General features: G+C 43.2%; 2 protein-coding genes across 5 annotated transcripts in view; one reads left to right on the top strand and one right to left on the bottom strand.

Annotated features, from left to right (window-relative positions):
• The window catches only part of Ash2l (ASH2 like histone lysine methyltransferase complex subunit), a 29454-nt gene extending 9374 nt beyond the window's left edge, over positions 1 to 20080 (top strand). For 2 of the 4 annotated variants that reach the window (XM_023722005.1, XM_023722006.1), the window contains exons 6-17: positions 147 to 242; positions 2284 to 2379; positions 3918 to 3993; positions 5051 to 5068; positions 6606 to 6699; positions 7911 to 8128; positions 12599 to 12766; positions 12990 to 13183; positions 16254 to 16346; positions 17913 to 18011; positions 19238 to 19297; positions 19376 to 20080. In XM_023722005.1, coding sequence (XP_023577773.1) covers positions 147 to 242; positions 2284 to 2379; positions 3918 to 3993; positions 5051 to 5068; positions 6606 to 6699; positions 7911 to 8128; positions 12599 to 12766; positions 12990 to 13183; positions 16254 to 16346; positions 17913 to 18011; positions 19238 to 19297; positions 19376 to 19483 — 1320 coding nt within the window. In that variant the 3' untranslated portion in view covers positions 19484 to 20080. The remainder of the gene's footprint in view (positions 1 to 146; positions 243 to 2283; positions 2380 to 3917; positions 3994 to 5050; positions 5069 to 6605; positions 6700 to 7910; positions 8129 to 12598; positions 12767 to 12989; positions 13184 to 16253; positions 16347 to 17912; positions 18012 to 19237; positions 19298 to 19375) is intronic. The other 2 variants (XM_004637256.2, XM_023722007.1) reach the window with 2 other exon arrangements.
• A 3515-nt stretch (positions 20081 to 23595) lies between these two features.
• Star (steroidogenic acute regulatory protein) overlaps positions 23596 to 27344 on the bottom strand; it is a 5529-nt gene continuing 1780 nt past the window's right edge. The window contains exons 4-7 of the mRNA XM_004637289.2: positions 25736 to 25894; positions 25417 to 25601; positions 24895 to 24988; positions 23596 to 23966 (exon numbers count right to left, since the gene is read on the bottom strand). Of these exons, the coding sequence (XP_004637346.1) occupies positions 23853 to 23966; positions 24895 to 24988; positions 25417 to 25601; positions 25736 to 25894 (552 nt within the window). The 3' untranslated portion in view covers positions 23596 to 23852. The remainder of the gene's footprint in view (positions 23967 to 24894; positions 24989 to 25416; positions 25602 to 25735; positions 25895 to 27344) is intronic.

The following is a 27344-nucleotide window of genomic DNA, read 5'->3' as shown; positions in this document are numbered from 1 at the left end:
CTGAGCCATCTCCCTGGCCCCTTCTCTTTTGATTTCTAAGACCTTTATTTTCTTTCTTTGTGACCAAACCTTTGAAAGTAGCTATATATTTTATTTTAGTCTTAAAATATTTTAATGTATTTACTGTATTATATTTTAAACACTAGGATATTATACCCTTTATTGACAAATATTGGGAGTGTATGACCACCAGACAGAGACCTGGAAAGATGACTTGGCCAAATAACATTGTCAAAACAATGGTAAGTAGACTGAATTTGATTAGTCTTGACATTTAGAAAACTGTTCTTTTTAATAATTAGATGCTATGTAGGCTCAGCATGAAATAATGTGATGACTAGAAAATGAAATAATTTTATTTGAATCTTTCAGAGTATAAGATACAAATTTAGTAGTTTTCATACACAGATTCAGTGAGTTATACATTTTCAGCAAGCACCATTTATACCCACACTAGTTTTATACACAGAAATCTTTAGCCGTTGCACTTTGTAAGTACTGAATTTAGAAGTGGGGCAGGGAGGATATAGCTCAGTGATAGAATGGGTGCTTAGCACAGGCAAAGACATGGGTTCGTTTCCCAGAACCACAAATCACGTTTATACATCAAAACAGGGCTGGGGATATAGCTCAGCGGCATATGCACCTGCCTGGCAAGCACAGGGTCCCAAGTTCAGTCCCCAGTACCACAAAAACAAAAAAACAGATATTGAATCTGCTGAAAGATAAATAGGTAAAATTCTTTGACAGCACAAGCATAGGCAAGGACTTTCTAAACAGAACCCTAATCGCACAAGAAAAATAAAACAGGTATGGTAGTACCCACTTGTAATCCCATTCAGGAGACTGAGGCAACAGGATTGCCCAGAGTCCAGATCCAGCCAGAATTACATAGTAAGACCCGATCTCAAAAAAAGCAACAGAATAAGCATTTTCTTTGATTTAAAAAAAGTGACATGTAGCCCAATGGACTAAGTGCCTACTTAGGCACGTATAGGAACGGGGATTTAAACCCCAGCACCACATGCCATGCTGGCTCCACCTACAGGTGCACTGCACTGAACCAGCCACTAGACCAGGCGTGGTGGTGTATGCATCTAATCCCAGCGCTGGGGAGGCTACAAACAGGAGGATCACTATGAATCAGAGCTGTGTAGTGAGACCCTGTACCAAATATACTTTTAAAGAAAAAGGCCCTTCCCTTCCTAAAAAATACAAAAAAGAAAAAAGCATTTAAAACAAATGAGAACCAGGCATGTTGGCATATGCCTATATTATGCCAGAACTTACAGATGATGAGGCAGGAGGATCACTTGGAGTTTAAGGCCAGTCTAGGCTACATAGTGAGTTCAGCCCCAGAACTACATACAAAAGACAGTCTTAAAAAAACAAAAGCTCAGCATGGTGGCACAGATCTGTAATCCCTCTGAGCCTTGAAGAGGCTGAGGCAGGAGAATCACTAAGGTCAGCCTGAGTTATATAAGTGAGTTCAAGGGCAGCCTGCACTACATAGTGAGATCCTATCTCAAAAAGATAAAACAAGGGCCAGGGATATAGTTCGGCAGCATAACTTCCTGCCTGGCAGGTATAAGGTTCCAAGTTCAATCCCTAGTACCAACAAAAAAATAAAACAAAAAAGGAAAAGACACACACACACACACACACACACACACACACAAAGCATTTAGGAACATCAAGAGAGAAGTCAACAGCCAACTATCAGTGCCTATATATGTAGGATGAAAAGAGAGATGATTGTAGTTACAGCCTCTCTGTTTCTCTTTTGTTTTAAATTCTTGATGATCATTGTCACAGTCACGTTCTTGTTGTTGGGACACAAAATACCTGACACCCACCAGTTTAAGAAGGAAAGGTTTATTTGGCTGAGTCTAGAGGTTTCAGTCCACAGCTGGCTGGCTCCAGTGCAGAGTGGCATGGCAGAGGAGAAAAGCTCATGGCATGGTAGGCAGAAGGCCTGCCAGGCCACCTCCATGGGACCCACCACTTTCTACCAGGCTTCGCCTCCGGGTATCACACCCAGGAATAAACGCAGCTGTAGACTAATCCACACACCCTTGATCCAGTCACCTCCCAAGAGACCCCCTATGAGCACGTTAGGCTTTGGGGGGATATCTAGATGTGGGCCATAATAGTCACATATTAGTTTTCTAATTACACTGTCTTTGATTACACTGAAGAATGCACTTTTAGAGTTGGTGATCATCTGTTCTATACTTCTAAGTATAAGATTTTCATTAGTGTTGAGATGCTGTTTCCTTTTAGAGTAAAGAAAGAGATGTATTCTTGGTAAAGGAGCACCCCGATCCAGGGAGTAAAGATCCCGAAGAAGATTATCCCAAATTTGGGCTTTTGGATCAGGTACATTAATATGCTTCATATTGTCTTTTTCACTTTAAGGCATTTAGGGATATTAGATTATGTTTACGTTTGTATATTTGGTGCCATGATATGGTGGTTTCCAGGTTAGTGTGTATTGATGTGTATGGGAAGAATATGTTGAATTAGGAAGCTAGTGTTTTAGTTTTGGCTCTTCCCCAAAATGTTAAGGATTTTCACAAATGATTTCTTTTAATGTTTTTTTTTAATTTTTATTTATTTGTGTGTGTGTGTGTGTGTGTGTGTGTGTGTATGTGGCCTGCTCAGTCCACCAGGGGGCGGGGCTGGCTGGCATGTGGTGCTGGGGGATTGAACCGTGGTCCCTGTGCTTTGCTAAGCTTGTTCTAAGTACGTGCTTTAGACCACCGAGCCATCTCACCAGCCCTCTTTTAATGTTAAGTTTCCTCATTTGTATAAATATTTGGTTCCAAATTATGTTTAATCTTTCTGCCTTCTTAAATTTTGCTCTTAAAAATGTTCTTATGGGGCCAGCTTGATAGCTGAGCGGTCTAAAGCGCCTGTTTAGGCAAGCTTAGGCTAACACAGGGACTGTGGTTTGATTGCCAGCACCACATGCCACCAGCCCTGGGAGCGGGCCTGAGCCGGCCACACACACACACACACACACACACACACACACAAATATTTTCTTATGAAGACAAAGCTGTTGGGGAGAAGAGTTTGTGTTGCTTATGTAGCATAACAAGAAAAAGAAAATTTTTATTCTTGTTCAGTGGCAGGGGTCACACTTGGCAACTAAGAAGGACAGATCTAGCTGGGCATGGTGGAACAGACTTGTCTGAGGCTGAGGCAGAAGGATCACAAGTTTCAACCCAGCCTAAGCAACTTAGTGATTTAGTGAGACCATATCTGAACATTAAATTTAAAATTTAAAAAAGGGCTGAGGGTATAGGTCAGTGCAGAGGCCCTAGGTTCAGTCCCCAGTACCACAAAAAAAGGTCAGGTGTTCACACCTGCCAAATCAAAGTGTTTGATTTGATTTGATTTTTTTTTTTTTTTTTTTTCCCAGTCAGGGTCTCAGTATGTTGACATGCCTGGCTTCAAGCTCCTGTGCCTAAATAATTCTCTGCCTCAATCTCCCAAGTAGCTGGGACTGCAGGCTGATATGTCATCTTTGAAAATTTGAGATTTCCTACAGAAATTCAGCTTTCTATCTCTTGTGAAAGAAGATCTGCCCTAGGCCACTGCTCCCCTAGGAGCAGAGTCAGTGGAGCTTAGGCTCTTTCTTTTCTTTTTTCCCTGTGCTATGTTAGGAATTGAGTGCAGGCCCTTTGCTTTTTTTTGTTGGTGGTGGTTTTTTGTTTGTTTGTTTGTTTTTGGCGGAACCGGGGACTAAACTCAGGCCCTTGCACTTTCCAGGCAAATGCTTATTTTACATTTTGTTTTATGAAGGCCTTTCTTGCATGGTGTAGACTCAACCTCCCAGAGTACTGGGACCACAGGCATGCCACATCTATGTGGTTTAGCCTCCTTTTTTACTTAGAATTTTTTCCTTTCAGGATCTTAGTAACATTGGTCCTGCTTATGACAACCAAAAACAAAGCAGTGCTGTATCTACTAGTGGGAATCTAAATGGTAAGTATTTATATGTCTGATTGCTGAAATATTTGTAAGTTGTTGTAACCATGTATGTGTAGAATTGGACATTCTTTAAGTGGTCCCTTCACTTGGATATTAGTGCTTTAAAGTTTAAAACTCAAGAATTTGACAGATGGTAATATAGAAGAATTATTGTCACTTTGCAACACACTTTAGTCTTTTTTTTTTTTTTTTTTTGGCGGAACCAGGGATTGAACTCAGGCCCTTGTTCTTGCCAGGGAAGCACTTATTCAACTGAGCCATCTCCCCGGCCACTTTATTTTCTTTATTATTATTATTAATTAATTTTTTTTTTTTTTAATTTTAGGGAAGGGTCTACAGGTTGTTCAGGGTCTCATTAATACTACTAGATTAGACTTGTATTGATCCACCTATTTACAGCCTCTCAGGAGCTGGGATTACAGGCACCTGCCACCATGCCCAGTCTTAATTGCTGTCTCAGCATGCCCCAGGGGCGGGGCTGGCATGGCAGGGCCCAGGGATCAAACCCCTGGCCCCTACGCCTGCTTGCGGGAACATGCTTTAGTCTTAAGTGAGAGAGATTTAGTGTAAATACAAGGTGCAATTTAAGGTTAGACTTACAGTGTTTATACAGACTTCCCATTTTCATTTTTATAACGGATTAGAAAGATTCAGTTGCTCTCCACTCTTTGTGTAATTTACCTGTTACTTAACAAGCTTCTCTGTCTGTGTTCTAATTTTTCTTGCCCTAAAACTTAAACATTTCTGTATGGATCACCTGCTGGCCATATACTTTTCGGTTTGGAAATGCATCTAACAAGAAATGCCACTCATTACTAATGATAACTTAACATGTGCCAGGTTAGCCAGGAGTCCAGGCTAGCATTTCCATTGGCACATGGCACCCTTGGCTTGTCTTTGAAGTGGAAGTGTCTCAATACTTTAATCTTTTCCACAGTTCATCTGAGATGGGTTGGAAATATCTAAGTGTATTATTTATCTTTTTACACCACATTTTCCTTTGTAATTGTTACAACTTGACAAATACATGGTGCCACTTCTGTTCTTACAGGTGGAGCCACTTTTGGAGGTGAATTCCTCCTCTGTCTTCTTTCAGCCTCTCAGACTTAAGTATTTTGTGGCTTGGAAAATGCTTTTTGCTGAGTTGTGGTAGAAGCTAAAATGAAATAATTTTAAAGCATTGTGAAAGCGGTGGCAATAGCATTTACTATGAAATGGTAGTTCCAGTTTAATGTTAGTAATTAAAAGCTTATATGTTGTCATATTCTGCCTAACATGACCAGCAGTCTCCTTAGTATTGCTTGTTCTGCTCAGGATGGTTCTAAAACGTCTAGATGGAAATGACAGTAAAAAAAAAAAAAAAAAAATTAATGAAGGCTGAAAATAGACACCTCAGTGATAGAGCGCTTGCCTAGCATGTGTAAGGTTCTAGCATGTGTTTAATCCCTAATATCACACCAAAAAGTAATTATTTTTGTAATAAATAATAGCACTTCAGGGCATACACAAGGGCCTGAATTCAATCCCCAGTATCAAAAAAAAAAGCACTTCAGCACTGTAATGTTAAGTCTTTCATGAGAAACAGGAATATATGTGATGTGTTCATAGAAAGAAACTGCAAAATTCTGGTCCTGTGTATGCAGAATATGACCTCCCCCAAATGTCTTGATCCTTCTTATTGCAGCAGCATTGCTGATGGTTTCCAAGCTTGGCCCACATGTACATACACTGTTCTATGCAATTGTTTGTGGAAAGGTGTTTTCCTGCAGTTGAGGGGTGATTTCTTGAAGGGGAGGAGTGCATATTTCAGAAATACACAAAGTACTATTTCTTTTGGCTTCAGTACAGAGCATATATATATATATATATATATATATATATATATACACATATGGTCTATTGATATTATTTTGCCCTTAATTCCACAAGCCAGATTAATTTCACTTGAATTTGATGTGCTGGCACACCCTTAATAAATGTTGTACTGGAAAATGTACATGGAATCAAAATTTGCCTCCTAAATTGAAAGCCTTTCTCACTTGCCCCACATATGACCATGATGGATACTAGCCGCACTGGAGAGAAACACCTTTTTAGCACTTCGGTTTTTGTTTTCCATGTCTGATGTACTTTTGTCTCGTTGGATCTTCAAGTTAAGTGCTTTAGCAGATTCTGTGCCTTTATTATGTTTGTGGGCTCCACTGTGTGGTTCAAGCAAGTAAGCATGGACCTCCAGTGAGGTGTTTTCATTGTAGATGTTTGTTTTGACCTGGTTGGTGTTTGCTCCAAGGAGTATGGATGCATTTGTGTCACACCCTCAGTCTGGAGACTAGTGGGTGTGGCTCCTTAGAAAAGGAAAGCTGTAACAGATTTCATGACCTCCAGCTGCTTTTGTGCCTGCTGTGGGAGCCCAGTGTTCTGACTGTGAGACGTTCACATTCAGCAGATGCTCAGAGTCAGGGTGACGTTTGACCCTTGATGCCTTTGAGAAGGAAATCTTGTGGTGTCACACAAATGCACATCGGGTATGTCCCTCCTCACAGTTTCAGTGTCCACAAGGTGCTTTTATCACAGTTCATTGAAAGTCATCTGCCTTCTCTTAAAAGGGGGAATCACAGCAGGAAGCAGTGGGAAAGGAAGAGGAGCTAAGCGCAAACAGCAGGATGGCGGAACCACAGGGACCACCAAGAAGGCCCGGAGGTGGGGAGAATGCCACCCCAAGCCCCAGGGTTTGCATGTATGGTGCCAGCAAAGTCCACTAGAGGAGAACATATTCTTGAGTACTGTGCAGTGGTGGTGAACCAATGGCACATGTGCCTCAGCGGGCTGTTTGTTATCATTGAAAGCTCTTAAAGGTTCACCATCATTACTCTAGTGTCTGAAGCTATCAGGCCCCTCCCTTCCTTCCTTTTTCTTTCCTTCCTTCCTTCCTTCCTTCCTTCCTTCCTTCATTTTTGTTTGTTTCTTGAGTCAGGGTCTCACTATTTGGCCCAGACAGGCCTTGAGCTCGCAATAATCTGCCTGTCTCAGCCTCTGAAATGCTGGATTATGGACCTACACCATCATGCCCACCATGTATTAGCTGTTTTTTTTTTTTTTTTTTTTTGAGACAAAGTCTGACTGTGTAGTTTAGGCTGCCTTGAATTTACTGTGTACCCAAGGTTGGTCTTAAACTTGTAGTGATCCTCCTGCTTTAGTGTCCTGAGTGCTACAGTTATAGGTGTGTACCAACACACTCAGCCCATGAGCACTTTCAAGGGCAAAATTACCCAGGAATGGTATCCTAGTTTATGAATTTGCTAGTACAAAAAAGATTCTAGGCCAGCATCCTTTGGATAAGCCTGGGGCATGAGTTCCAAGGTATCCTGAAAAAGAATAGGTGAGATAGAAGGGAGGATTACCTACTGAACACCACCTTTTTAACTTCCTACCTTTCCTGTCTTGGAAGCTCCTGTTGTCTTTGTTTTATACTCAGGTGATAAAATCTGGGTTATTTTTTGCTTAGGCTGGCAGTAGGTAATGAGTGCTATCTTTGACCTCTTGTTTATTAGTTTCTAATAATGAATACACTGAAGGAAAGAAGCCTAAATACCCTCATTCCACTTCTCCCTTTCTCTTCTAGTGTGTACTGGCTCTATTTCGTGCACAGAGTATCTTACCAGGAGTAGTTGGTTACTTCTCAGTGTCTACAAAAACTACTTTTAACCCAGATTGCTTTGCCCAGAAAGCTTAATGTGCTCATTTCCCTGTGTCGCCTGCAGGGGGCAGGGTGGTCTGAATTACGGAAAATATTTAAGAATAGCATGTCTTCCAGCTGAAATCTAATAAATCAGAGGCTTTTCTTACACAGTAGAATGTGGTTCAGCTAGAGGGAGTCTGAGTCTCTTGATTTTATTTTTTCCTCTTTGCAGTGACCCTTTGTTTTCTGCTCAACGCCTCCCCCCTCACGGCTATCCCTTGGAACACCCATTTAACAAAGATGGCTACCGGTACATCCTAGCTGAGCCAGATCCACATGCCCCTGACCCTGAGAAGCTGGAACTCGACTGCTGGGCAGGAAAGCCCATTCCTGGAGACCTCTACAGAGCCTGCCTATATGAACGGGTTTTATTAGCCCTGCATGACCGAGGTATGCAGTGTCAGTAATCACATAGACCAAGGTGACTTTAAACTGGCCTCCTCTTTGCCTGGCCTAGGATTACACACACATCTTAGTCTGTTGCCACTCCCAGCCCTCTAGCCAGATTGTGACTATGCAAGAGATAAATTCCATCTCTGTGTTCTTCCTATAAATTCTAAGCCATTGTATATATATATGTATATATAGTTTAACACAGTAAAGTTCCAAAAGTGATATACCCAGAGACTTTCAATATCAAGCTTCTCATGATAACATTTTTTTTTTATCATCAAAACAGCTTTATTTTTGTCACCAACACACATATGATGCTGTGATTTTGTTTGTCTCAAATATTACATAAGTGTCCATTAAAGATAACATTTTATATAATCATAGTACAGTTAATCAAAACCAGGAGATCAATACTGGTCAATACTATTACATTGGTACTACAGGGTGATCATCCCCAATCGGAAAATCTGAAATGCTTTGAAACCCAAATCCCTTTGAGTGCCAAATGATGCTCAGAAGGTTTCGGTTTCATCTGGGCATGGTGGCACCCACCTGTAATATCAGCACTTGGGGCAGCTGAGGTAGGAGGATTGTGAATTCAAGCCTGTTCTGGGCAATTTAGCAAGACCCTGTCTCAAAATAAAAGCCACGGGGCTTGTAGCTTAATGTGGAGGCCTGAGTTCCAGCCCCCATACTACATACAAAGAGAAAAACATTGGGATTTCATAGCAGTTGAGATTTAGGATTTTTATTTTTTTATTGTTTTTATTTATTTATTTATGTGTTTGGTATAGGGTCTTCCTACACAGCTCAGACTTAGTGATCCTCCTGTTTTCATCCTCCCCGGTGCTGGGATTACAGGTGTGCACCACCATGCGCAGGGGCTAGCTCAGCATGTGGTGCCAGGGATCAAACCCTAGTCCTGAGCAGGTGCTTATTCTGCTGAGTTATCTTGCCAGCCCTGTTAGGATTTTATATTAGGGATTTACACCCAAGTGGTCTACATAAGTATTCTAAAATCTAAAACTCTTAAATCTAAAATACTGCTAGAGGGACCGGGGAGATGGCTTAGTAGAATAAATGCTTGCCTGGCAAACACAAGGGCCTGAGTTCAATCCCCGGTTCCGCAAAAATAAAATAAAATACTGCTAGTATTTTATATAAGGGATACTCAACCTATATTGACAAAATTAAAATTTTTAAGTAAGTTTTCAAGAACATCTTTTATTTGCCTTTCTGTAGTTTTTTGGACAGGGTCTTGCTCTGTAGTGCAGGCTGGCCTTACACTCACTGTATAGCCCAGGCTGGCCTCAAAGGTACAGCAGTCCTCCTGCCTCAGCCTCCTGAGTGCTGGGATTACAGGTATGTGACACATGGCCTGGCCAGACAGACCCATCTTTTTTTCCCCCTGTATTTAATTATTTGTCCTTCAGCCATTGCTTAGTTTTCATGACAGTGGTACTTTTTTATGTTTATTAATTGCTTACCTTGTATGACTTCTCATGATTACACTGAAATTATAAAGTTTTGGGAAGAATAACATAGGAAGGAGTCTCGTAGGGTGTTTTTTTGTTTGTTTTTGCAGAACCAGGGATTGAACTTGGGCCCTCGTGCTTGCCAGGGAGGTACTTACTCTGCTGAGCCATCTCCCTAGCCCTTCTCCTAGGACTTGTGATGATGATGTCTTACTGATTATGTTGACTCTGATGACTTAGTTAAGGTGCTTCTGCTGACTTCTCTAGTATAAAGTTACACTTTTCCATTTACAGTTAGTAACCATCTTGAGGAAAATACTTTGAGACCATCCATATAGCCTATCTCTCCATAAAGTTTTGTTTACTGATTCAGTGCTCATTTGTGGATCTTGCTTTAAATAATTGTTACTGTGGTGTTTGTCTTTATTATTTTTCCAATTTTTCTTTTCTTTTTCCTTTTTAATTGATTATTTATATAAGTGTAGACACATATTTTTGTGAGCCTCACTTTTTTTAAGTACTTACATTGTAGTATCACAAGATACATTTATTTATTTATTTATTTATTTATTTATTTATTTTTTGTTACTAATTTTTCATGAAAGCCAGAATTTTTTTTTTTTTTTTTAATTGAAAAGTGATATTTAGAAATTAAGATCTGGCTGAGTATGGCAGCTATACTCCCAGCGCTCGGGAGGCTGAGGCAAGAGAATTGCCAAGTCTGAAATCAATCTGGGCTACATAGTGAGTTCTTGTCTCAAAACAAAAGAAGATATATACTCTGGGTATTGTCATTGCTCAGTGTGGATGTGGCGTGTAGCTAGTATTTTGGAAGTTAGAGAGTGACGCAGGCGGTTGCTTGGCTTTGTTTGAGGGCCTTGGGTCATCTGCTGCACTTCTTTCATCCCAGCGTTTCTTACATCTTTCCTCCATTTTCTTGACTTCTGTGCTTTTGACACTGAGCCATTTCCCCAGCTTTTCTGTAATTTTGGAGGGAGTTTTTTGTTTGTTTTTTATATAAAATCTCATTTTTTTTGCCTAGGCTAGCTTTGAAGTCCTGAGCTCTCACGATTTTTTTAAGTGGAAGTTTTCTGGATTTGTGTATGTTTTGTTTTAATTTGTTTTGTTTTGTGCTGGAGAATGAACTCAGCCCCTTCACACTGAGCTATTTCCAGCCATTTTTTCTTATTTTTTTATCTGAAACAAGGTTCTGCACCTGCCTCAGCCTCCCAGAATGCTAGGATGGCAGGAATATGCCATTCTACCTGGATAATTAGCTAGTTTTGATTTTTTTTTTTTTAAATGTATTTGGTACAGGGTCTCACTATGCAGCTCGGACTTATGGTGATCCTCCTGTTTTCAGCCTCCCCAGCACTGGGATTGCAGGCACGTGGCCACCGTGCTAGTCTCAGTGGCTGGCTCAGCACGCCTGGGGGCGGGGTCAGCACAGCAAGTGGTAGCTGGGAATCAAAACCCAGTCCCTGTGCTTGTGTAAGCAGGTGCTTAGTCCACTGAGCTGTCTCTTCTGTTATGGTTGTAAGTAACCCTAAGGGAAGCTGACTAAAGGACATGTAAGGACTCTACCTTTGTTTTATAAATGGAATCTCATTATATTATCTAGGCTGGTTGGCCTACTCCTTGTGCCTTAGTCTCCCAAGTAGCTGGGACTATAGGAATGTTCCCCTACAACTGCCTTTTTGTTTGTTTGTTTTTTTGATACATGGCCTTACTATGCAGTTCAGGCTGGCCTCAAATTCACAGTAATCCTCCTGCCTCAGCCTCTTGAGTGCTGGGATTATAAATGTGTGCCACCATGCCCAGCTTATACTGCTCTTTAAAGCTTGAAATTATTATAAAATAAAAATTTTATAGGACCAGGTATGATAGTACACACCTATAATCCCAACAGTTGCACTTAGAAGACTGAGGCAGGGGCTGGGGAGATGGCTCAGTAGAATAAGCGCAAGGGCCTGAGTTCAATCCCCGGTTCCGCCAAAAAAGAAAAAAAAAAAAAAAAAAAGAAGGCTGAGGCAGAGGTATTGCCACAAGTTTGAGGCCAGCCTAGACAACGTAGTGAGTTTGAAGCTAGCCTAAGCTACATATTGAAATTCTCTCTCAAAAAACACACCATTAAAGTGCCTGCTTGGGCAGACACAGTGGCCAGGGTTCAATCCCTGGCCTGCCATGCCTGTCCCACCCCCCAGGTGTGCTGAGTCAGTGATTGAGGCTGGGCGTGGTGGTACATGCCTACATTCCCAGCTTTTTGGGAGGCTGAACATAGGCAGATCACTCTGAGTCTGATCTACATAGTACATAGTGAGACCCTATAGACCCTTCACAAAAATACAAAAGAAAAAAAAAATTGAAGGACTATGCATATGCAGTGCAGTTAATTTTTACCTGTCATCTAAATGTAATTGCATTTAATAAAAACTAGATCATCTAACAGCTTTCTTCCCTTCTCCTTTTTTTTTTTTTTTTTTCTTGTGGCTGGCTCAGCCTACCGGAGGCGGGGCACTGGCATGGCTTGTGGCGCTGGGGATTGAACCACACAGTCCCTGCGCTTTGCCTAAGCTTGCTTAAGCAGGTGCTTTAGGCTGCTGAGCTGCCTCACAGGCCCTCTCCTTTCTTTTTTCTTTCTCTTTCTTTTTTTTTTTTTTTTTTTTTTTTTTTTTTTTTTTTTTTTTTTTTTTTTTTTTACACATGTGTGTCTGGTTTATTTCACTTATGAGTATATGATCAAGTGGCATCCACTTCAATATAAAAGCTTCAAGTTTATCATTCTTAATAGCTGAATAATACTCTATCGTGTAAAAATACCACATCTTTTTCAACGATTGCTCAGGTATCTCCTTTCTGTCAGTATCTTATCTTAGTATTTTTAGACCCCTGAATTAATATTCTGATTTTTTGTGCTGTCTGACTGGAGCATCAGGGCTGTATTTCCAAGTGTCTCAGGTGAGTTTCAGCCTCTGAATCTCCTTCACTGTAGCTCCCCAGCTGAAGATCTCTGATGACCGGCTGACCGTGGTGGGAGAGAAGGGCTATTCCATGGTGCGGGCCTCCCATGGGGTGCGGAAAGGCGCCTGGTATTTTGAAATCACTGTGGATGAGATGCCACCGGATACCGCTGCCAGGCTGGGATGGTCTCAGCCCTTAGGTAAGCTGGAACCCTACTGTGCACATCATAGGAATTGGCCTTAACCTGACTGGGGCATAAAATTCTGTGTCTGAAGGGTTTGTTGGTTTGCAGTTTTTGGAATACTTGTGAGAATTGTAAAATTACCAAAAAATATGTAATAAAAAGCAGTAGAATCTCTTTGCTTTAGGAAACCAGAGTTGATGTGCAATTGTCTAATTTATGTATCTTTTTATTGGGATAGGTAACCTTCAAGCTCCCTTAGGTTACGATAAATTTAGCTATTCTTGGCGGAGCAAAAAGGGAACCAAATTTCACCAGTCCATTGGCAAACACTATTCTTCTGGCTACGGACAGGGTGATGTCCTGGGATTTTATATCAACCTTCCTGAAGACACAGAGACAGCCAAGTCCCTGCCTGATACTTACAAAGACAAGGTGAGTGTCCTTCCTTTGTGGTCACTGTAAAGGTCTTGCAGCCAGCCCTGAGCCTTGGCCTAGGTGCTAGGAACACTGCCCACCTGAAGCTCTTCTCCTGTTCACATCCTGTTTGGTACATTTTCAGACAGTGAGAATTGAAAGCATGTAAGTCAGTGCCCAAATACCCCTCACCTAGGTTTTACCATTGACATGTTTAGATCTCTTTTTCCACCTATCTGCCCATTCATCCTTTTTATGTACTGCAGAAAAATTGGCAAAAATGAGTATGTTTCCACCCCTTCAGGATGTATTTCATTAGCTAGGATTCAACCTTGTTTATTTATTTCTGTGGTACTGGAGATCAAAATCAGGACCTTATGCTTGCCAGAGAGGCACTTAGGCCACTGAGTGCTCTCCCTGCCCTTAACCTTGTATTTTTTTTTTTTTTTTTTAATGTATTTAGTGTAGGGTCTACTGGGTGTCACTACACAGATTGGACTCGTAGTGATCCTCCTGTTTTCAGCCTCCCATGTGCTGGGATTACAGGCTTGAGCCACCACCCCCAGTCTCAATCACATCTCTGCACACCCCAGGGGCAGGGCCAGCATGACACACCAAGCCTAGATCTCCAGTCCCTGTGTCTGCCTAAGCAGGTGCTTTAATCTGCTGAGCTATCTGGCCAGCCCACTCATCTATTCATTTTCTTAATAGTGCCTTCTGGTTCACCCCAGTTTTAATTGTTGTGAAATTTAATTTACCACACTTAGCCAGGCATGGTGGCATATAGCTGAACTCAGGAAAATTACTATGGGCAACATATGCATAGTAAGTTGAAGGCCAATCTGAACTACATAGTAAGACTAGTAAGACCATGTCTTAAAAAGAAAAAAGCAAAGGAAGCCTATGTTTAGCTTTTACATGTTGGTTTTCTGATTTACCTTGAATTAGTTTTTTTTTTGAATTAGTTTTTGTGCAGTGGAAGTCAAGGTTCTTTTTTTCCACAGGGCTCCCACGCTTTGCAGCACCATTTGTCAGCCTGTCTCCACTGGCTTTCTGTTGTGTCTGTAATGAAAACCGAATGCCCATCTACAGAGATCTCTCTTTGAACTCTGCCACTTACCTGTGTGTGGTACTTTGTGTGGTGCCAGTGTCCAGGTGCTGAGGCTTCGAAGGGTGTCTCTTTAGGAGCTCAATGGAGGGCTTTTGCCTAGCATGCATATGGCCCTGGGGTCAGCCCCCAGCACTGCCACTGAGAAATATGCATACAAATGAATAAATTGGGTAGTGGATGCCCTCTAAATTTGTCAGAAAAGGAGCAATCCAGTTCTTGTCTTATGAAGTGCACCAGATACTTGATTCTCAGCCTGAGCCCTGCCATCAGGGCCATGACAAGCACCCCATAGATCCTGGTGGTGCGGAGGCAGCGCCTGTGGCCACCTGGGGAGGCAAGCAAAGGTCTTTAAATGCATTAGCTTTTACCTGGTGTGGTGGCATGTGTCTATAGTCCCAGCCAAAAATAGATAAATTAATTAATTTAAAATTTTTACTTTTTATTTAGACTATTTTTAATTTGTTAACAAGGTAGAATACTATGGATCTGTTCAAAAACTACATATGTACTAATATAAGTGACTTCTAGTGTATATAGCTGACTGCAATACTTAAGGTGGGAAGCAACACGTGCAGAACGTTTTTGCCACGTGTGGTTCTTTGTCTGTCTGTCTGGCATGTGCTTTTGGTGCATGTTCCTCACTTTGGAGTCCCCAGTGCTGTGTGTACTTTAGCTTCTCTGGGAGCGCTCAGGTGCGCTGGAGCCATGGTTCACTTTGTAAAGTAAGCAAGCTGCGAGATGTGAGGATGCAGAGAGATGCTCTCCATTTTATGTGATTATATAGGGGGCCTGCCCATTAGCTCAGTTGTTTTAAGTGCCTGCTGAAGTGAATGCAGTCAGGCTCAGGATACTGTGGTTTGATCTCCAGACCCTCATGCCTCACCAGATCTGCCCTTAAGGCATCCTGAGCCAGCCAAAAAAACAAAACAACAACAAAAAAAACCTTATGTGATTGTATGTCTTGTGAGCTTTTTTAAATATAAGCCTATTACATGTGTCTACCAAGAAGTTCAATTTTTAAAATGTACTGGATGTTGTACATTCCTTGGGAATACAGAGCTACATGGGCCCAGCAGTCAGCTGTGGGAGAAACGTGAAGCTAGCAGAGTAGAAATGGTATCCATAGTGTGGGGCTTTAGGTTTAAGTTCTGGATAATCGTTATTTCTTCCACTAAGATTATTTAAAAAGTATGCATTAATTTAGCCTCTTTTTTTTAAGAGAGTAGTTTAGGCTGGCCAGGCTGGCCTTGAACTTGTGTCAGTCTTCCTGCCTCAGCCCCCTAAGTACTAGGATGACAGGTGTGCAAACCACACCAAGCTACTTTAGCCTCTCAGACAAGTGTTTCTTTCTAGTGTCTTTTTTTTTTTTTTTTTTTTTTTTTTGTACCAGGGATCAAACTCCGGACCTTGCACTTACCCATGCAGGTGTTTATGCTACTGAGCCACTGAGCTATATATCCCTGGCATACTTTAGCCTTTTTTTATGGAGATTTTTGTTATGGTGAGAACATCTGCTTATATGTATTTCCTTACAAATTTTCTTACTAAGCACCTTTTAAAAATGTTTAACAAATATGGATAGCTAGTATTTTTTAAGAAGTACAAAGTAAACCAAATGTGGTGATAGACACTTGTTGTCTTAGCTACTCAGGAGACTGAGGCAGAAGGCACAGTTTGAGGGCAGCATAGACAACTTAATGAGAGCCTGTCTCAAAATAAAAGAAAAAGAAAGGGCAGGGATGAAGGGATGTGGCAGGGTTGGAATCATTACCTGGCATGTGAGCGGCCCTAGGTTCCACCCGTAGTGCCCAGAACTAGGCCCACACTAGTTCAAAATCTGATCAAAACCCACACCATGGATTTCTGACTTCTGTTGTGGGGCGCAAGGACTGGGTGCAGTTTGTGTGAGTCTGCCTTGGTTATTTCCAGCATGCAGCTGGTGCTTCAGTGTGCCTCTTTTTGCTCTCGGTTTTCAAGGCTTTGATAAAGTTCAAGAGTTACTTATATTTTGAAGAGAAAGATTTTGTGGATAAAGCCGAGAAGAGCCTGAAGCAGACGCCCCACAGTGAGGTGAGTGAGCCATGGTTAGAAATGCTCAGAACTGCATGCAGGGAAATGATGAGAGCAGGGAGAGTGCAACCCAGGGGAGGATGGTCAGTGCTCAGGAGCACTGCCAGCCACAGCTCCTCCGGGGTGCCTGGCACTGCTACTCTTGGGGATGATGTCTGTTGTGAGCACTCTGTTGAAAAAAGGCCAGACAGATCCACTGTCCTCATCCATGACCCAGGGTCGTGCCTAATGAAGAGGGAGCTGTATGCCTGGGGAGGGGCCTCATGGTGTGACCCAGTGGCAAGGGTGGGCTATGGCGACTCCTGTGCCCTGAATGCCTCCTGCCTGTCCCTGAGCAGGGGACGAGCCTGCCCAAGCTCACAGCACCATCCCAGGAGGTTGACCAAAGCCTAAGGGGAAGGAAATAAGGAAGGCAAAACTTTCTGGAGAGAGCTCAGAACGCCTTTGTGTAAAAATGCTGTGTCCTGCCAGGTGTGGTCATGGTACACTCTTGTCAGAGCAGTTGGGGAAGGTGAGGCATTAGGATTGCAAGTTGGAGGCTAGCCTGGGCAATTCAGCAAAACAGAAAAAATGGAAAGGGCTGGGGGTGAGCCCAGTGTGAAGGCTTTGGCTTTAATTCTCAGTACCCCCACCACCCCCCACACAAAATGAATAAAAATGCAGTGGCTTTCTCTGGGATAATAGAAACTATAAAAAAAATTAAGAAATCAAATGAGAATTTGATGACAGGAAAAAGAATAGAAAAAATAAGGGGCTGGGGAGATGGCTCAGTAGAATAAGTGCTTCCCTGGCAAGGACAAGGGTCTGCATTCAATCCCCTGTTCCACCAAAATAAATAAAATAAGCTTCTATAGATATATTTCCCAGGGATTTTAGGTAAAATAGGACCTAATAAAATCTAACATAGAACAGTTTGGTATATGTGACATAGGAGTTCAGAAAGCAAATGAAAATGCTGAAGTCCACTGGGTTAGTACATGTTTACATTAACTTTACTTGGAGAAATCAAAAGTATCATGTAGCCAGGTGTGGTGCTGCATACCTATAATCCCAGCACTTGGGAGGCTGAGGTAGAAGGATCACTGGGCAAGGCCCAGCCTGGGCTACATAGTGAAAATCTGTCTTAAAAGGGAAGAAAAAGGTCCAGCAGAATAGCTCAGCAGATTAAAGCAGATGCAAGGGCTGGGGGTTTGATCCCCGGGCCTGCCTTGCCTGCCCCACCCCTGGGGCATGCTGAGATGGCACCTGAGACTGGGTGTGGTGGTGTGTGCCTGTAATCCCAGCTCTTGGGAGGCTGTAAATAGGCAGATCACTACAATCCTGAACACCCTGTAGATCCTTCCCTAAAATGCAAAAAATAAAAAAAATTTAAAAATAGAAGGAAAAAAGGAGGGAGGGAAGGAAAGGAAGGCAGATTCATGTAAATTTAAGGCACAGTTACTACATAAATACTGTACTATTCTTGAAATACACTTATTTTTAGTGTGTAAGCAACATTTCTTATATGTTTTCCAAGTGAGTTCGTCTGTTTGTTCTTTTTTAAAATTCTGAATTTTAATTTTTCAGATAATATTTTATAAAAATGGTGTCAATCAAGGTGTGGCTTACAAAGATATTTTTGAGGGAGTTTACTTTCCAGCTATCTCATTGTACAAGAGCTGCACGGTATGTATCCCATCTGTGTTCCATCCTGTAACATAGCGTATGACTGTGTTCTGAGCAAATGGGAGACTAAGGTAGGGGTATTGCCACAAGTTCAAGGCCAGCCTGAACTGCATAGTGAAACCCTGACTCAAAAAACCACAAAAAATTTGTGTGGATTGTGCTGAAAAGCTATTGAGCTCTGGAAATAAACCTGAACTGCTCCAGAGTCCATGGGACTCTGCTGCCCTTGTCCAGTTACTGTTTCCTGGGGTTTTAGAAAGTAGATTCTTGGATATAGACTATGCAATTAGCGTGCATGTGCTTTTCCTTCAAACGCATTGGGGTGGTCTTTGTCCAGGTCAGACTATACATACCTTTCACAGGTTTCAAAGTACATGTATGTTTGTGTGTGTGTGCACGTGTGCGTGCATGCAATTCCTGCAAGAGTTGCAGGTATGGTGACCTGCTGTTATTAGGGGCTGTTAGTGGTTACATATTTTTTTGTTTGTTTTTTTGGTACCAGGGATTGAACTCCGGACCTTGTGCTTGCCGGGCAAGCACTTACTCCACTAAGCTATCTCCCCAGCCCCATAGATTGTTTTTTAAAGAACATGATCCAAAGCCAGGCATAGTAGTGCATATCTGTGATCCTAGCACTCAGGAGGCTGAGGCAGAAAGATTGCTGTAAGTTTGAAACTAGTGGGCTACATAGTGAGTTCAAGGCCAGCCTTACCTACATAGTGAGATATTTTTTTTTTTTTTTGGTGGTACCAGAGATTGAACTCAGGACCCTGTGCTTGCCAGGCAGGCACTTATTCTACTGAGTTATCTCTCCAGCCCCAATATAGTGAGATCTTATCTCAAAAAAAAAAGGGGGGGGAGCTGGTGAGATGGCTCAGTGGTCTAAAGCACCTACTTAGAACAAGCTTAGCAAAGCACAGGGACCGTGGTTCAATCCCCCAGCACCACATGCCAGCCAGCCCCGCCCCCTGGTGGGCTGAGCTGGCCACACACACACACAAATAAATAAATAAATAAAATTTAAAAAAAAAAAGAAAGTAATGCTCTTTTTTTTCCCCAGTTCTTGATGGGTTTAGGATTTCAACCACTTTTAGCAATAGTAATACATATCTCATTTGTTGCATTTGTATCTTGAGCATCATAGCTACCTTTAAAGTGGAAATTTTCATGTATTAGATTAATTTTTCATTTTTTTTTCCATGTCTTCCTGAACTGAATGACTCCAGGTTTCCATTAACTTTGGACCATGCTTCAAATACCCACCCAAGGATCTCACCTACCACCCTGTGAGTAGTGCTAGCAGCCTGCGGTCTGCGTCCCCTCCCACTGCGCCTGCTAACTCTGCCCCCTTCTGTCCCCTGCAGATGAGTGACATGGGCTGGGGCGCTGTGGTGGAGCACACACTGGCTGATGTCCTGTACCATGTGGAGACGGAAGTAGATGGGCGGCGCAGTCCCCCTTGGGAGCCCTGACTAGGCTGAGCATTTTCCACACGTGAACTTTCTGGAGAATAGGACTGGGGCTTTTGTCTTTGAACTCTCAAATATCCTCCCAAAGACACTGCAGAGCACAGCGCTCCTTGAGCCAGTCAAGGGCCGGGCAGCGGTGCCCAACACTCCCTCCCCACCCTGCCACACTCTTATTTTATGTGCCATACACCAACAACTGCTGACCCCAGGACCCCAAAAACTTCCTGTGAAACTGGTGCTGCCTCCCATCTCTGCCAGCAGGCACTTGTTACCCTACTGCATTTTCTAAAGAATGAATACTCTGGTCACAGAGCTAATGTATGTAAAAGACATTTCCTTCCACAGTCATTGCCTCCATCCTGCCTGATCTCCATGCGGAGTGAGGCTGTTTCTGAGAACTGAAACTGACAGTATGGCTCAGCCCATCTCAGAGCAGCTTTCTTTTGGTGTGGGTTTGTCTGCTGACTTTGAAACACATTTGAACCCTGGAGTCTGAAATGACTTGGTCTCTAGAACTGTAATTGTGAAAGAGACTTGGCTCTGCCTTAGCAGAATTAGAACTCTTCTCCAAATAAAATTTGCCCCAAGGTTTGTGTGGTACTTGGTTTCTCTCAAACTGATTTTCCCTCAGTGGCAGTGTGAGAAATGTGGGTAGAATGAGGAGGGGGAGCCTGCCTGGAAGAAAAGACAGGTTTCAGGTCTATAGTCCATGTCCACATCTGTGTGTCCCTGCCCTCTTTGTTGCTTTGTTCTCACTGGTGCCCTATGAAAATTGGAATCTCAAGAATTTGGGCAGTGAGATAGCTCAGCAGACTAAAGTGCCTGCTTAGGCAAGCGCAGGGACCATGGCAATTCTATCCTGGTACACATGCCACACCAGCCCTGCCCCAATGGTGGGCTGAGTCCAGCGGGTGTAGTGGCACGTGCCTGTAATCCCAGCACTGAGGAGGCTGAAAACAGGAGGATCACTGTGTGTCCAAGCTGTGTAGTGAGACTATAACAGCCAAATACATTAAAAAAAATATTTTTAAAGGCAAATGGTTTTTCTCAGCTCTTCCTTTGATGTGGTATTGACATGCACAGGCTGCTTTCCTGCCCTGTGTTTTGCCCTTGGAACAGGTGATCAAGGTGTGGTTTCTAGGACTGGGGATGTCGCCCAGGGGGGAAGCGCTTCTACAGTTTATGCAAGACCCCAAGCTCAGCCTCCAGTACTGCCCAAGGGAAACAAGTAGGGTTTCCAGAATCCTAAAAATCAGAAGAGTAAGCTTGTTTTGGGATCTCTTTCTGTCCAACAAGATAGCTTAGCAAGCCTGCAGGGATCAAGGTTTGATTCCCTGTACCACATGCTGTGCCAGCCCCACCCCCAGGGTGGACTGAGCTGGCCACAAAAAAACAAAAAAAAAAAGGCTCTCTTTCCAGTTTCCCATCTCCCTTCTTAAATCCACAAATCTGGTGGCAGATGCAGACCCCCAGAGTTGCTCGAAGACCCTGCATGCCACTGCCTACCAGGTCATTAAGCAGAGCAATGTAACAGGTGATACAAAATCAATACATATCATGCCTGTGGCTTTGCTGCATAGCTTATTTTTGTGGAAAAATTCAAGTTCAAACAGATTTTGGCATCATAACACAGTAGTATTGACAATTTTATTTGCCTTTTAATGAATTGTCCAGACTCAACTTTGTCCATTTCAGTTTTGTTCTGTTTCATTTTAGAAGACAGAGCCTTGCTATGTAGCTCAGGTTAACCTTAAATGAATTATATAGTCAGGCTGACTTCAAACTCGTGGTGATCCTCTTGCCTCAGCCTCCTGGATGCTGGGATTACACATGTATATCACCACACCAGGCTCTTGTCCTATTCACATCTGAACAGGAAAATAAACAATATGATTGTAGGCTGAGGATTCAACCTGTCAGATTCTAGACACCCCTTAATGCATGGACTGATCTTAGAAGACAGACTTGGCTGGGCATAGTGGTGTATATCTGTAATCCCAGTATTCAGGAGGCTGAGGCAGGAGGATTGCCTTGAGTTTAAGGCTAGCCTGAACTACTCACCGACCCATTTCAAAAACTGCTAGATCATCCATGTGAAGAACTCCAAGAAAGGTGGCATTGTATAAAATTAGCTTTATGTACATGTATTGGACCTTCATAAATTAGGGGTTACAGAAAGAGTGGTTATTTTATTTGGAACAAAGTCTCACTCTGTAACTCAGACTTGTCTTGATCTCCTGTTTCAGCCTCCCCGGCACAGTATTACAGGTGTGCACCTCCTTGCCTGGTTTCAGTGGCTGGCACGGTGCACCCAGTGTTCTGGGGCCTGCATAACATGCAGTATCAGGGACTGAACTCCAGTCCTTACCCTTGCCAGGCAGGTGCTTAGACTGCTGAGCTATCTCCCAAGCCAAAGAGTGATTTTCTTGTTAATACTTTATGTTCAAGAGAGAATGCTTCCATACTCCTGCATCAATAAAGTCTGAAGAGCTCAGAGAATAGCTATTTTTCATCTAATTCTATATACTTTCCGTAATCAGACTGTCAGTGACAACTTGTTTTATTCAAATGTAAAAGTAAACAAGTGGGAAAATATCTCCCCACACATCAAGAAGACAGTTACAGTTACATAGTTTGAAGGAACAAATTAAGACCCAGCCTAAAGCCATGGTTTTGGCTGAAAACCCCCTCCTTAGCCCATCTCCTTGCCCTAGCATGTGTGTTGCCTTGCAGCCTTTAAGCACACAGCTTCTCTTTGAGGGGGTCTGTAACTGCTGTGGAAGCACCTCCCCCCCGTGGCTACCCTCCCTCAGGAGGAGGGACAGTGATCCCTAGGGTAAAAACAGACCAAGAAATAGTAAGTTACAATAAATATTCTGCTTTTATTTTAAATTACAATAACTCAATAAATACCATGGTTTCTGCTGCTGCTATTTTGTTTAATAAATAAGCTAGGACCCTATTTCCAAGTGGTGCAAGTCATCAGAGCCATTAAGACAAAAATGGAAAAGCTTCAGGTGTAATTGATTTTTTTATCCTTCTTAAATGTAGCAGAATGTGTTGTGTGTATTTTGAGACAGTTGCTGTGTATCCATGCTGGCCTTGAACTCGTGGTGTAGCTGAGGCTGGCCTTAAATACTCAGTCTTCCTGCCTCAGCCTCCTGAGCGCTAGAACTGCAGCATGCACTATCACACCTAGCTCCAATTCTATTTTTAAAGCATAACTTCTCTGTATTGTAGAAAAGGGAACTTACTGTTACCATATTACCCCTCTTCCAGCCACTTCCACACCTCAAATACTACAGTTTTAGTTGTGCAAGCGGAGAAGTTGGCAGCTCTGAACCAAATTGTCAGCTGTGTAATTCTGTACTATTTGGCATCATAAATAAACATGTTAACTTTATCTTAGTATGGTTTATTATCTCATTTAGTACTATCCTTTTAATTAGGTAGATAAGCCTGAGGAGATAGCTCAGTAGAATAAGTGCTTGCCTTGCAAGTTCAGGGTCCTGAGTTCAATCCCTGGTACCACCAAAAAAAAAAAAAGAATTAGGTAGATAAAAGGCTGCAGCTATAATCCTCTTGGGGGCTCATTAATCAGCCAGTTGCATAGTTCCTTAACGGATTTAGGTTTATGCTTATCACAAAAATTAATTATTTTATGAAAGATTCTGGTAACTTTCTAAATAATTAAATAATATAAATCTGCAGTATTTTCTTTTAATCAGGTTTAGTTTAACTAAATTTTTTTCTAGGATGAGGGTGTACTCTATTAGGCTGATTTTTCTTTTTTTTTTTTGGCAGAACCGGGGATTGAACTCGGGACCTTGCACATGCCAGGCAAGCGCTTATTCTACTGAGCTCTCCCCAGCCCCTGTTAGGCTGATTTTTAAAAAATAACTTTTTTTAAAAACAAGGACAGACTGAAGTTCTTGCATTAATTATGACTTTATTCTGACTGGTGCTTGTAGAAGAAGTAATGAACCCTGCGTGCAGGAAGAGGAGCTCTTGAGCCCAGTTCCTGCCTTTAGCACCCCTGTACCAGTCACTAGCATTTGAAAGATGGTTTTAATTGAGCATATAATTTGGTAACAGAAAATTTTGGCCCAGAAAATTTGGTAACCAGTGTCTTCAGAGCTTAGCCTATGTTCAGAGCTACTCTGTAGGTTAAGTGAGAAGTCTTCCTCTTTGTCTAAGAGCCTTCTTGCTGTTTTCTTGGTGCTAACTTTGTTAATAGTTCCAGCCCTATCACACCCAAACTCCCACCCTCCATCTGCAGGTGATGATTTTAGACTTGCAGGCTTCCAGCCGGGCGCCCCTGATGCACACGTGGGTTAGCTCCAAAGGCTCGGTGGGGACAGCAGGCTGGTGTTTAACCGTGGGTTTCAGCTGTGGGGCTGGACTCTAGGTGCCTGCGCAGGTGGTTGGCAAAATCCATCTGTGTCTGTGACAAGACCTGGTTGATGATAGTCTTTGGCAGCCACCCCTGGAGTGGGAGAGAGAAGAATGTGTCTGCCACTGGTCTGCTCTACTATGGACACCTCTGTGCCTGTCACAGACATGGGCTGTCTGGGGTGTGGTCTTCCAGCTCTGTTTATGGGTGCAGCCTTGGAGTTGACCAGGATCATGGGCTACATTTCTCAAAGGTCACAATGGTGTCAAAAGCACAGACATTTTTTTTTTTTTTTTAAATAAGGATCTACAGGGTCTCACTACATAGTACATCAGATGCTGGGACTACAGTGGTGCACCAACATGCCCAGTCTCAATGCACACCCCCAGGGCAGGGGCTGGACCAGTGGCACACCAGGGATTCAACCCCAGCAGCTGGGTCTGCCTAAGCAGATGCTTTGATCTGCTGAGCTATTTGGCCAGCCCTTAGGATTGACTCTTAAAACAGCTCTCTTCACAGCTATATGACCTTGAGCAATCTACATTTACATCTCTTATACTAAGATTTCAGGGCCTAAATTTCTTTGAGACAGAGTCTCACTTCCTAATTTAGGCTGTCCTTGAATTCACTATATCGCTCAAGCTGGCCTCAAACTCACTACAATCTTCCTGCCTCTGCCTCCTGATGCTGATGTTACAAGTTTGTGACACCACACCCAGCTGTTCTTTTTTTTGTTTTCCTTTTTTTTTTTTTTTTTACAGGGTCTTGCAGCACAGTTGAGGCTGGCATACAGCTTCCTGATGCTGGGATGAAAGTGACTCCTGAGCATCCTTCCTTCTGGAATGATCCACAGACTTGAGATGTGATGTGCCTGCTCAGGGAGCCACTGCAGGCTTGAGTAGCCACTTAGCACCCCTACCCACCACCCTGCCTGTGTGGATCCCTGCTGGAGACAATCTGGCTGGTGGTGTGAGGGGTCCAGCCTGTTTTCCTCACTGCCTCTACCAACCATGCCTCTCACCTTGAGGTCAATGCTGAGCAGCCAGGTGAGTTTGGTCTTTTCAGGGCTCCCAGCCAGCGGATGAAGCACCATGCAAGTGGGTCCCTGCTCAGCTCTGGTGGATGAATGGAAAGCAGGTCAGGAGGACAATTCAGAGTTCTATATGATTCATTCCTGCCACATTTCTGGAGCACCTTATCCTTTTTCCAAATCTCATTGGAAGTCCCCTTTGCCAGTGAACATAACGATGGTTGGCATGGTTACCAGCTCTCCAGTAAATGGTGTAGCTAGAGGGGAACCTGGAGTCTGCTGCTGGGCCCCTTTGTTGGTAGATGGCAGGGGGCCAGGAATAGATGCATCCCAGTTCCTGCTGGGATTAGAGGCATGTGACACCACACCCCACCAGAAAAAGGGAAATGTTTTATAAAAGAAAACTGAGGGTGGGACCCAGGACCCATTTCTTGGAGCTGGGGACTCTGCCCATGAGAGACTTGAATGCATATGCCTGTGTGGAAAAAGGTCCTGGTCTGCTGCCAGTCTCACCTGATGATGCCTTTCTGCTCGGGCATTTCCCCGAAGTGGGTGGCTATGCCCGCCATCACACAGGTGGAGCCTCTGCGCTTGGCATAGCGCACGCTCACAAAGTCTCGGGGCCCCACCAAGTTCCCTGCTGCTTCTGCAGCCAGCTCATGGGTTATGATGGTGTCTCTTCCAATCTTCTGCAGGACCTGCCAAGTCATAGGGAAACCAGATCACTCCATTACCCGGGCTGAGTTAGGACCCAGCCATAGTATGGGGCCTTCACTGGCCTGCCTTTCAGACTGTTCTTTTGGCCCTGCTGTCCACATGTGGATGCACTTACCTTGACCTCCTTGACGTTTGGGTTCCACTCTCCCATTGCCTCTATGCGATCCACAAGCTCTTCATAGAGCCTGTCCATGGGCTGGTCCACTACTACCTCCAACCGGAACATCTTGCCCACATCCGGGACTACCTTACTCAACACTTTGTCTCCATTTGCCTGCAGGGGCAAAAATGGAGCCATAGGATAATTGTTAGAGGAAAATATTCTTAGCCTAGGTCTCAAGACAGTGTTAGGTAAGATTGAGAGAGGTCCAGCAAAAGAAAATCCAAGCTGAGGCTCGAGGATACTCAGGCCTGCCTGGTTAAATAGCAGTGAAAATCATTCATGCCAGGGCCCAGACATCCACTGAAAACTGGAACCGGTAACCCACCAGCCCTAGACCCTTTTGGCAGCAGATGGTCCAGTTGAAAAGACCAGTGCCTGACTGCAGGAGCTCAGATCCTGAGACCTGGGAGTGGGAAAAGTCAGGTGTATTTATTTTTATGTATTTGGTATAGGGTCTCACTACGTGGCTTGAATAGTGATCCTCCTATTTTCAGCCTCCCCAGTGCTGGGATTACAGGTGTGAATCACCATGCCTGGACTCCTCACTGGCTCAGCGTGGGCCAGAGCCTCAGCCCCTGCACTTGCCTAAGCAGATTCTTAGACCACTGAGCTATCTCACCAGCCCTAAAAGTCTGGTTTATAATTAGCTAATTATACCATATAAACAGAGTTTTTGTGGGACCTTCAGCAGTTTGTTGTTGTTGGGGTTTTTTTTGTTTGTTTGTTTGTTTTTTTGTTGTTTTTTGGTGGAACCAGGGATTGAACTCAGACCCTTGCACTTGCCAGGGAAGCACTTATTCCACTGAGCCATTTCCCCAGCCCCTGTTGTTATTTGTTTTCTCCCCCAATTAAATACATCATATCAGAAGGACTTGAGGCAGAGAAGTTCACTGAGCCCTTAGCAAGATCAGTGCTGGGCCTAGATTCCAGGTTTCTAAGCTCTCAAACTTGGAATTATTTCCCTGGGTCAGAGAACTTAAGGAGAGGTTTTACTAGAACTTTGGGTAAAGGATAGTGTGTAAGCTGTTACTGAATCTAAAGCCACCAAAGTTTCTGATAAGAGTCCCTGGTTTTGGGGATGGGCCTTGTTACTGGTCCCCCAGACAGCTTTGGGCCCTTCCAGCCCCAGCTCAGAGTGGCTCAGCGCAGTATGCTTGGAGCTGGGGTCCTGATACTGAGTGATTTGGCCTCTAATGCACATGGACCACTGTTCTCAGGGTTTCTGCTTAAGGGTATTTGTATACACTGTTGCTATAAGAATATAGCAACAGTGTTTCTCCAATGGGGACTCTTAAATTGAGAAGCTTCCCTAAAAGAATATATTCTTGGGTGGCCAAATAGCTCAGTGGATTAAAGTGCCTACAAGGAGGCTCAGGGGCTGGGGGTTCAATTCCCAGGCCTGCTGTGCCAGCCCCACCCCTGGGGCATGCTGAGACTGGACATGATACTATGCGCCTGTAATCCCAGCCCTTGGGAGCTTGTAAACTGGCGGATCAGTACGAGTCCAATTTAGTAGTAAGATCCTGAATACCCTGTAGACCCCTTCCCTAAAATACAAATA

Source organism: Octodon degus, unplaced genomic scaffold (assembly GCF_000260255.1).
Source record: "Octodon degus isolate 3935 unplaced genomic scaffold, OctDeg1.0 scaffold00088, whole genome shotgun sequence".
In the NCBI taxonomy this organism is placed as follows: Eukaryota; Metazoa; Chordata; class Mammalia; order Rodentia; family Octodontidae; genus Octodon; species Octodon degus.
This window is presented reverse-complemented; position numbering and strand designations above follow the sequence as displayed.